General features: G+C 39.5%; 1 protein-coding gene across 1 annotated transcript in view; it reads left to right on the plus strand.

The window, feature by feature from the left end:
* TMEM165 (transmembrane protein 165) overlaps window positions 1-10,761 on the plus strand; it is a 12,185-nt gene extending 1,424 nt beyond the window's left edge. Inside the window, exons 3-7 of the mRNA XM_010574572.1 lie at window positions 1,296-1,560; window positions 4,133-4,308; window positions 5,211-5,393; window positions 8,256-8,361; window positions 9,845-10,761. Coding sequence (XP_010572874.1) covers window positions 1,296-1,560; window positions 4,133-4,308; window positions 5,211-5,393; window positions 8,256-8,361; window positions 9,845-9,921 — 807 coding nt within the window. The 3' untranslated portion in view covers window positions 9,922-10,761. The remainder of the gene's footprint in view (window positions 1-1,295; window positions 1,561-4,132; window positions 4,309-5,210; window positions 5,394-8,255; window positions 8,362-9,844) is intronic.
* Window positions 10,762-11,429: the final 668 nt, after the last annotated feature.

Below are 11,429 nucleotides of genomic sequence, written 5' to 3' on the forward strand. Positions count from 1 at the left end.
CCGGCCTGCAGGACGCCTCGCCTTTCGGAGGCTGTCGGACTCCCAAATTCCCCTCTTTTAGCAGAAAGAGGGGAATTTGGGTCCGACGTGAAAAATGGGCTAATGTCCTTTTTTTTCCACCACATAAACATTTTTGTGCCCTGCTTGCTTGCCTGCTGAGGGGAGGAACCGACCTCTCCAGGTCTTCTTCCTCACAGAAGCAGATGAAGGCAGGCTCTGTTGCGACTCGAAACCCGCCAGTTTTTCCTCGATGCTTAATTTCTTTGCGTTAAAACTATTTAAACGGTGGTGTTGGTTAGGGGATTCTAGTGCCGGGGGATCATACAGAGGGGTGAAGAAATTACTAACGTATGGTTTGACGTAGCATGTAGAGCATACCAAGTTTTAAATGGCAAAACCCAAAATTTACAGCACTGCTAAAGGTGAAGGAGCTCTGCGAAATCACCGTGTATCATATAGAGCATGGAAACTTTCAAATTTCAAAACCAAAACCTTGCAGCACTGCTAGAAGTGGAATGCTGGGAAGCCACGATGTTAGAACACGTTGCAATCTGTCTCTGCTGGTAGATGTGCTGAAACAAGTTTTCTTAGCCGTTTCTGGTCAAGTATGTGAACATCGTCTTCCTTCTTTTGGGTCTTGCTTTTGATTGTAGATATCTTAATCTCTGTAAAAGTCAACAACTTCACTTGAGTAGGTGAGATCTGGAGTGTGCTGGTCCAGTTTGACCACTGGAAAGTCTTAAAGCTAGTTTTCAAAAAACATAGGGTATGTGCAAAAAACACAAAAAGCTGATGAAAACATGCACAAATTGTTAATGCGTCTGAGATGCAAAGATTTTGCAAGGGAAGAAAGTGATTATGACAGGTTTTGAAAGGACTTTGTATTTCTCCTAATCTATCTTAGTCACCCAATTTTGGTTTGAAGAGTTTAGTTCTTTATATCAGAAAATTGGTTTTTTGGTCAAGGTCATAAAATAAATAGCCAGGGATTGTAAAGACAGCGATATTAGAGCTGAACTAAAGCAGCTTTCCCCATATTCTGTTGTAATAGTGGTTCTCATGTTCTGGTAATAGTGTGTGCAGTGAAGTACTGCTTTAATAATCGGTGCATGATCTGATCTTGCCAAGTGCCTAACTAGTGATTTGAGGTAGGTGGCAGCCAGTAACTAGTTAATGATCATTAATGCTGCGTGAGAGGTGTATACTTAAAATGTCACACTATGCAGTATGGTATGACAGGAGAAACACAAGGCTCAGTACGTCTGCAAACTAGCTATTCAAGCCTAATTAACTAGTGGGGTTTTTGTTGTTTTTTTTTCCCCCGGCTCTTACAGAAGGGGTCCTCGCCAGTTGCTCCAGTTCACATTGTCAATGAAGAGTCAGCTGACAAGACTAATTTGGGCTTTATTCATGCATTTGTGGCTGCTATATCGGTCATCATCGTATCAGAACTGGGGGATAAGACCTTCTTCATTGCAGCCATCATGGCAATGCGGTACAACCGTTTGACTGTACTGGCTGGTGCTATGCTTGCCTTGGGACTGATGACGTGTTTATCAGGTTAGCACTCATTTCTTTTTGCTTCATCACTTAAAACGTGCTGGGTACGTATTTATCAATAAATCTTAATTGAAATTAAAATGAAGGTAGTAGGTATGTGCAGTCTTCTGTTTTGAGGAGAGTGTGAAGATTTTCCTGGGGACCATGGCTCAGATTGAATATTTAGGCTCTTACCTCTAATGAGGTGTTTGTGCTCCTTAGACCTCAATATGAATTTAAGGAAGAGGAATGGAATTGGGAGCCTAAGCACTTCCTTGATTTTTGGGCCACTGGTTTCCTTTTTATATTTAGCTCCTGTTTAATTACAGTGCCTAAAGGGAATGTGGGAGTGACTTCTGTTTTTCCTCCTAAGGCAAAAGTTTCTTAATATGATGACAAATTTCCCTCGTCTGACTTGTATCCCCATATGTGTAGCTGTTTGGATTTGTGCTGGGAGCTGCATAAGTGGAAGATGACGTTCTGCCACGATCTTTTGGGATGGGTGGTACTGACAAAGCCAAGAGCTGGGTGGGAAGCGAGGTGTCAGGTGGCATTTGAACCTGTAGCTGTGGGTGCTTACGTAGCTGTGATCGTAAAATGGAGCAGCCTTCAGGTGTATCAGATGCAGCATGAATTTTGTTGTATGCGTGCTCATTTCTAACTATGCCCATTTCAGAAATAATTGAAATAGTGTTCGTTGGTTTCTATACACTGGAGACAGCCGATTAACTGGCTTCAGGGTTCTCAGCAAGTGTTTCTATGAAAGGTTTTTGGGTGTGTAGCTGTTGCTATATATACTGCTGCAATTATTATTGCAGTCTTAGAGCAGTTTCCATTTGCACTGTGTGTAATGACAGCACTGTATGAGTTTCTTCTATTACTCACTTAATCTAACAGTCTTTGACTCTTCTTCCACTTCTGCACTGCTTGCTTCATTTAATGTTGTTTAGTACCATAGGTGATGCGCTATTCTTTAAATCTTGCGATCTCTTTTCTCCTGCCTGTTACGGCTCTTTCTTTTTCTATACTAAGTCTTTCTTCACATCTTCTTGATGCTGTTTCATAAAAGCTTTCTTTTATGTTTTATCCCCCAGTTTAGAGGTTCCCAACTATTTCTTCCTTTTCAGAAAGGAGCCTTTTTTTTTTTTCCACCCGTCTCCCCTCTCTCCACTGCCCTTGTTTTATACAAGCTATGTCTGGAAATTCCTGGGGGTTTGCCCACCTTGATTTCATGAAAACACGCTCACTTAAACTTAATAGCTCCAAGTAATCACTACTTGGGGTGTTTTTTCAAGCTGTGCCTGACAAAATAAGCTGCCTTAGCATTCTGATTATTTCATTATGGCTATGGTTGTATATGCAAGTAATGCTAAAAAAATTATTAAATATCTTTTTGTATTTTTTTCTTGCATTGCTTTGCTTTAGTATTTTCAGTCTTTAAAAAGAAGTTTAGTTTAACTCCTTCTGGTTTAATTAGCTGTGCAACCAATACTGTTATTCATGCGTGTATGTGCTGTGTTTGCTGATAGTACAGCCTGATTAATTTTGGTCTCATAGTCTTTTAGTAGTGGCAGTCCAGATCAATTTCCAGATTATGTAATAACTTCCAAGTGCATTTTTCAACTAAGAAAGCGTTCAAGAAAACACACATGGTAGTATCCTTTCTTTTAGCTAATTGCATGTGGAGTAAATCAACAGAGACAGTTGTGAGCGCATGGTCCAAGCAGCCTTGAATGTTAGGTGTGGAGTTTTAATTTCCTTTCATTTATACAGGCCTTTTTTGTCCAAAAATGCTAACTAGTGTTACTTTGTGAAGAAGTACTTTGTCCTGGATACATATTTCTTCTTATTTGAGAACTAGTTTTGGCTTAGTTTGATCACCTTCGATACCCATAAAAGTAGATGCACTGTGGAGGTAGCTTTTTGGTCTTTGAGTGGGATCAATGCTTTTAAATTAAAGGAAGATCAAAGTTGTTATGTTGTGTATTTGTGGGGAGTGTGGGAGAGAAGGGAATAGCAGCGTGCAGGTATTTGCACTTGGCAAAAGAAGACAGACGTGGATCCACGCAGCTGGATGATTTGTGGGTATGTCTGGTAGATTTAACTTGTAGAAAATCTCATTATAACTTTATATGATAAATAAAATTATTGGAAAGAGATGCTATCCAACATGTAGTCATATATAAAAATGGAATTAACTGGTATACACTGTGACTAATCTAACATGATTATAGATGATAGTTTCATGGCATGCTTGGAGAAAGGCAGGACTTGCATAGTCCTTGATGGGAAAGATAATGTTGCTTGGACTGGCTCTTGGGAATAGCAGCACATCAACTTTGCCTGGTATGCCTTGTCTGCGTGTTAATGGACTTCAGTTGCTGGCATGACCAGTAATGGTTGGAGTTTCTAGAGTGTTGTTATCCTGAAAAAAAAAAAAGAAAATTATATAAAACTAATAAAAGACACAATATTTATCTACTGGTGGGTATTTGAATTGCAGACTTTGCTAGCAAGCATTTCTTAGATGTGGGAAAAACAATTCTGATCCTCATGCTTATTTTTTTAAATGACGCATTTGTTTTCTTTTCAGTTTTGTTTGGCTATGCCACCACAGTTATTCCTCGTGTGTACACATACTATGTATCAACGGCACTGTTTGCAATTTTTGGCATCCGAATGCTTCGGGAAGGCTTGAAAATGAGTCCAGATGAGGGTCAGGAAGAGCTGGAGGAAGTTCAAGCAGAAATTAAAAAAAAAGATGAGGAAGTAAGTCATCAACTTTCTGTGAATTGTGGCTGATGAAATAGAGCCATGAAGCTGCAGAATGGCACTGTCCTGTTTGGGGTGTTCAGTTGTGTCTGTGATTGATAATATGACACAGAAAACGTGTGGTAAATGGGACAGAAGTGGCCCCTGGAGGCTGTTTCAACAGGTGATTCCAGTTCTGTGGCAAGCCTGGCTTCTCAGGAGAAAAGAAGCTTTGGCCATAGAGTGTGGGGTTTTTTTGTTTGTTTGGGTTTTGTTGTTGGTTTTGTTTTTTTTTTTTAAATGCATTACTAGCAAAGAGGACATTAACAGTTTACTCTTGCCTCTACTTTTATTTCTTCTTATGGCCAGGCAGATTAATGCTGAGGTTTGTAATGTTGCATCAAAAGTCTCTGTTATAATAACTTTCTAAATACACTGGTCCACTTCTAAGGAATAGTGCAGAGTATTAATCTTATTTCTTTTTAATTTATTTATTTAATCAAATCCTAATAAGACAGCCACCACTTGGGAAGAGGGGGATCCCTGCTTTAAAAATAGTAGGAAATCTGTGGTTAAAAATCAGGTGTCATTCCTACTGAAACTGCTGTCTAAGTGCAGGCAGTACAAGATGGACAATAACTGGAGGTTAGAGGTGATTACAAGTGTGCGTATATATATGTGTGTGTATATGTACACTCACGTATGTGTGTGCATGTATGTAGCTAGTTTTTTAAAATGGTATTTAATATAAGTAATACACTGATAATGCAGCAGTCACAGGCTAATAAAATTCCAGATACTAAATGGCTAGCTTTACTGTGTAAGTATTTCATTTGGGTTGTTTAGATGACATTTCTAATCTTACAGTTGTTTGTTTTGTTTTGTTTTGTTTTGTTTTGTTTTTCCCTTGTCCTCCACAGCTTCAGAGAACTAAACTGTTAAATGGGCCAGGAGATGTGGAATCAGGGCCAGGCACCACTATACCTCAGAAGAAGTGGCTACACTTTATTTCTCCAATCTTTGTTCAAGCTTTTACTTTAACATTTTTAGCAGAATGGGGTGATCGTTCCCAATTAACAACCATAGTCTTGGCTGCCAGAGAGGTGAGTGTTGCAGAATGCTCGCTGTTCTTTTGCCCACTTTGGGTTGCCTGTAGAGAAGTGGGAGAGACAAAATACTCTTGCAGGAGGTATCAGATTTGTACCTGCTGCCTTGCTGTGCCTTACTTAGTGTTACAGCTGTGCTGAGACCTGAAGATAAATGCACTGAGGCTCTGTGTAGTATTAAAACTATTGTTACATGATTGGGACTGCACAGGCATTTCTGGAAATAGTTGTTTTATATCATGCAGCTGAATACAATTGTTTTTTGTTACAGTGCTGAGCGATGTTACAGAACAGATGTTTCTTTGATCTGTGCAGTCATACAGTTTTAACACAGTAGCTTTAAAGAGAGACCTTCATCCCAGCAAACTTAAAGCTGTTAAAAAGTTACCTCCTTTTAAAAATCAGAAGTGAATATGGTACAGTGTATAGAACTAAAATAAACTCTAAACTGCTGTGCAGTAAGTAATACTCTAAATGAAATGATATTCAGCATGATGATTGGAATGTGTATAACTGTATTATATTTAAAGGAAAATTAAAACTTATAGTCAACCTTGTAATAAACATAAGTAGCTTGTCTGTGCTCTTTCATGCATTGAGATAATTTACATTTTTTCCGTAGGACTCATGCTTCTTTCAGTGCACTTTCAGACCTTCCCTAGGAATAAATCAGGGCTGTGTAATGAAAGAGACTGTAATCTGTAGGAATCTCTTGTCTCTATTACAGTGTAAGGAAGGTGCTTAGAGCTAAGAAGGCAGGGAACAGCAGGATGATCTCATTGTTCAGGCAGTTACACGCCATCTTGGAAAATGAGGAACCGTTAACTGCCTTTTCCCAAGTTTTTATATGATGCTAGGCAAGTTGCTGAAGCCCTTCTTTGTTGTTGACTTCTGGTTTGTGTTTTCTGAGTGTCCCATTAGGAAGTGTCCATCAGATACTGGTCTGGTTTGTGAAGTGCTCAGCATTGCAACTAAAGACTCTGGGATGTTGTGCCTTTAGCATATGAAGTATTTGTATAAGTGCTACAAAAACAAATACTACAAAAAATGAGTTGAAGATACCTTCATCTTGGCTTACCAAATCAGTGAATGATTATGATCTGTATCTTTTTTCATTTTATCTGTGGGATTGTTTTATACCCCTTTGTTTCATAATACATTCAGATAAATCTGTGTCTGTGAAGTACTAAGATACATAGCGGAAGCATTACAGAAATGCTTATGAGGAAAGAAATTATCTTTATATGGAGATTTGAGCAGTGTGGTAAGTTGGCTGTGACCATACATTCTTCAATGAAAAGAAAACAAAATACTATGTGACTGTTCATTAAGAAACTAGTGTCCATCCTGTCATAACAAACAAATAGGGCTCCTTTGGAGGAAAAAAAGAGTGATCATTTGGCAGTCTCGGTGCATACACCAGCAGAATCAGTTAAGTCTTTCTGCATGAACCTAGTCCTGACAACAGTCCTTAAGAACTTGATTTCACACCTTAATAGTTTACTGTGTATAAGAATTTTTCATCTGTTTAAGGAAACAGAAAAGGAAACTCCGCCATGTCCTACTAGACTGGCTTTGCCTCACCTGCTGCATCTGAGCACTTCTGCTCCTGGAGACACTATGCTGAGGGAAGCCATTGTAACTTGTTGCCTTCCAGGGACAGTTCTAGGGAATGGGGTGGGGGGCGAGATCCACCCTCTGCCAGTGGGAGCTGTACAGGTAACTGCTGACCACAGGGAAACAGGGATTTCTGGGAACTTTGGGTCCTGATCCTGGAGGCAAGTGTGTTCTGCTGGCACAGCCCTGCTTCTGACCTGCACTTCTTGGTGGTTTCCCACCTGTCCTCTGCTTGGTACTTGCCACCTTTTCTCGCTGGCTTGTAGTTTTGGTACTTTTAGCTAGTCGGTGTTGTCTTCATACCGTATAATTTCTTAGACAGTTTTGCTGTTTGCCTGTTAGAGATTTCATGCATTCCTCATGTGACAGCAGCAGCTTTTTTTTCCTCTTGGAGCTAAAAGTCTCACATAGAGATGTGCAAGGGACTCAACTCCACTTTCCCTCATTCATCTTTGTACAGCAGAAAGTCATGCTCCTACCTTGCCTTCGTTATTGGTCATTAAAAGATTGTTTTCTGGTTTTAATGCTGAAGTCTTCTGTTTTATGAGGTGTTCAATACATATGCTGCCCTTATCTGTGTAAATTGTAAGTAGATCTGAGAAACCTCTTTACATAGTAGAGTTGTTCACATATTGAGTAGCTGCTTGTTACACAGTGTTTGAAAGCTGTCATTGACAATAAACTTTGAGAACAGTTTATTATCCTCCGGACTTAAATTCTTTCATACTTCCCTCTTTGGATGATCAGGAGAGGGCAGAGTGTAGAGCACAAGCATGGGAAGCTGGACAAAGGAGTCGGAATGTTTTAGCTGCTGAAAGCTTTCATTTGCAGTTCATGGATTTATTTTTCTCTTTCTTTATAATTAGGTTGGTATTCTTCCAGCTGATGCATATTGTGTTTCTCAACAGCTGCCACCTTCCCTCTAGAGGTTGCTTAATTGTTTAAGTACAGCAGAGCGATTTCTGGATCTATATTTAACGACTCGAAGATGCTTCTTGGTTGAAACATGCCACGTGCTCCTATATTAGTTAGGTTTAGATTTGTCTGTCTTGCTAGCTGATGTACACTGTTACTGGTCTTTAAGGCAGTGATGGATAGCAGAGCAAACACCGGAGAGTATCCTCCATGCTTGACAGTGTGCACCCAGGGAATCAAGGCATTGCTCCTCTGTGGCAGGAGGTAGTTGTAGGACTCTTGGGTTTTCAGTTGTGCTGATGTTTCCCTTCTGTGTTTTTTCCTCAGGACCCCTATGGTGTGGCAGTAGGAGGAACAGTGGGACATTGCCTATGCACTGGTTTAGCAGTTATCGGAGGGAGAATGATAGCACAAAAAATTTCTGTTAGGACTGGTAAGTGAAAACTCACTCCAATCAAAAAAATGCATTAATGCTGGTAATGTTTGTGGTCTAAATAACTACATGCTTGGGAACAGTGTTTCTCAAAACTTTTGGAAAACCCAAAAAGTTTTGTTTGTTTGTTTGTTTTTTGTCTGTGTCTTCCATCGTCGCCCCTACCCCCTTCCGCCCCCTTGCATAGTCAGCTCCCCCTTACGCAGCTCATTCCTCCTGCCAGGCAGAGTCTGAGTGTGCTTGTAAGGGGTCTGGCCTTAATTGAACTTAACTGTTTACTGACTCCAATTTAAGGAATCAAAATGGGTATTGTAGCTGTTTAAAGATGGACACAGGTGAAACACATTTTGCTTCACTGTTAGCTAGCTTGTAGGAGACCAGAGGAAGGAAATACAGTATTTTGAATAGTGGGTATGTGTTGTTTGACAGTGAATAATGGAAATTCTGTCGCAATTCTGAGTGGAGACCTTCCAAGTGAGCAAGAGAACTGCACACTTAGAAGTTATGCCAGCCATATAAAAGCTTTAAAAGCTACTCTGTGTGTGGCAGAAATGTTTTGGTTTTTTTTTTATCATACCTGCTATCTGTAACAGGAAGGACCAGTAAGGTTACATTGGGTTTTGGGTTTTTGTTTGGTTTTTTTTTTTTTTCTTAGATTAGGTTGCAGCTTGCTTCAACTGTCAGTCCTGTGATGTAGTGAGGTTTCTTGCTCCTGGGAAGGATTCTGTGAAGCTTCTTCCTATAAATATTTGTTCTGTAGTTGCAGAGGTTGTAAAAAACCAACTTCACTGCAAAAAGTGAAACATGCATTCTGTTGTGTTTGTTTGCCAAGGAAATTGGTGATGAAATGCTAATCTAACAATGATTTAATATGCTCCTAATAATCTCATTGTGGATCTTTGGCCACAGGAATAGCCTTATTAGATTAGACCAGAGATCCATCTAGCCCATTAGTTTGTTCAGAGGAGAGTAGGAGAACATATACAGTGGTGCTTTCCTGGAATACTGTCCCAGCCTCTAGCAGATTGTGGCCATTGCAAGCAGTTAATATTTTTGACACTATCTCTTTCAATATAGTTACCTAAACTGTGCAAAAAATGCTAATTAGTATGTCACTCTTAACTGATGGCTTGCTCCAGCATGAGAATATTGTATTTTATTTTCCTCCATACAGCCAAATACTCAACAGCAGGTGTCAACCTCAGTTTTATACTAGGTAAAGTAGTAAGAGTAAAACCAAGCTTCTTTCTAAGGACCGGAATATATTCTTGTAGATGGAGTTAGACAGTGGGATGGCATATTGGTTAGACATATGGGCGTCCTGACACTGAGCTAGAAACAATGTCCACTGTTTGCAGCATAAATTTTAAAGTAAGGTTATTTGGGAATCGGACATTTAAAAAAAAATAAAATCTGTAATGTGTCATGGGAGATACTTAACTTTCAGTATCTAATTTCTTTTTGGTTTCTGTTTTCTTTTCAGTGACAATCATAGGAGGCATTGTCTTCTTAGCATTTGCATTTTCTGCACTATTTATAAGTCCAGACTCTGGTTTTTAAAAATTTTCATCACTGCAAAAGAACAAGGATTGGAAGCATCAAGCAGCTATCCTTGTGCATTTTTGTATATAATGTACAGAATTATAGTTAAGCACTGAAGATGAGACACTGAACTTTTTATAGCGAATGATTGATGGGACTGACAGATTTATGGACAGCTTCTGCAGTGGAGATCTGCTTATTGCCTGGTTTGTTTATTCTGTGGTGCCTGCTCCCTTGGTGGGACTAGTGTGGTTTTCTTGCTTGTGGGACCTGGCTCAGCTGAGGTTTGAGGATCTACTCATAAGTATCGAGGCTTCCTCTTTTCTTCCTCTGTTACACATGGCCACCTTTCCTGTTTCTTCAAGAGTTGGTTCTTAAGGCTTCTTGAAGCAGACTGTGTCTTGTTCCATGTTGCTCAACAGAAGGTGTAAAGAAGGAAACTGCTAGCTCCCACCTCCAAGGACTTCAGTTCCAGGGTGCGCCCAAGTTGGATCTAAGCAACAAGAAACCTGGGAGCAGTTCCTATACCATTGAGTGGCTGAGCCACCAACAGAGAATTTTATAAACTGAATTTAGAGGGAAAACTTCTTAATCAGGGATTTTTATCAGGAAATTGATGTGTGGTGATTAACAACCTACCCCATGTTCAATATGCAATGTCTGGAGGTGGTATTATTTGACTTTTTTTTTATTATTTTGAAATACTGAAGTATATGGAAAGTAATAACATGGTCCAACTTAACAATGTTCCATTCCCAGGATTGAACAATAATGGAATTCTTAGATTTAGATGTGTTCCGGTTTTTCTTTCTAGGAATAGAAATGTAATCTGGAAGAGTATTAATAAAACATAGTGTCTTCATTTGAGTTATTTTCAGTATTGTTTTTGATGGTTTGTGTAATTCCTGCCACAAATGTTTACCTAGTGATTACGTACTTAAGGTGAGGAAATTTTACTAAATTTATTTTGGATACTGATAAATGCTAGTGTTATAAAGACTTTGAAAATGTTGACGGCTGAAGATCAGTGATGATTTGGATTCTGAGCTAATGATTTAAATAACCCACTAAGATCTACTCAGTGACAGTCTTGTAAAACAGAAAATGTGGTTTCTAATACTATGAATCTGCCTTTTATTGAAGCTGAAGTAATATGGAGCATTACAAATTTGACCATTCCATTTGTAGCTCACAAACGGAGCAGTCCCTAATCCTTCTCTTAGGTTTCTCTGCCGCGAAAACCCCTTAATGCCACATTTCTCAAACTCTTAAGACTGCAGCAGCGCAATGCCTGTCATGCACAATGGTATGAAAACAGGCTAGTTTCAGGCTCCAGGTCTAAATGGTCATGTCTCGGCCTGACGGAAGGGTGCTGCTGGCAGTACCATCGGTAATTACTAGGTGAGGCACTGCCTTGGTTTGGTGTTGCGGTTTTTTGGTTTCTTTGGGTTTTTGTTATGTTTTGTTTTCCTTTTGAACCAAACATTGTAGCCAAAAGCTGCAGCCTCTTCTTTCCCACAGCCTGG

Source organism: Haliaeetus leucocephalus, unplaced genomic scaffold (assembly GCF_000737465.1).
Source record: "Haliaeetus leucocephalus isolate CR32 unplaced genomic scaffold, Haliaeetus_leucocephalus-4.0 Scaffold439, whole genome shotgun sequence".
NCBI classification, from domain to species: domain Eukaryota; kingdom Metazoa; phylum Chordata; class Aves; order Accipitriformes; family Accipitridae; genus Haliaeetus; species Haliaeetus leucocephalus.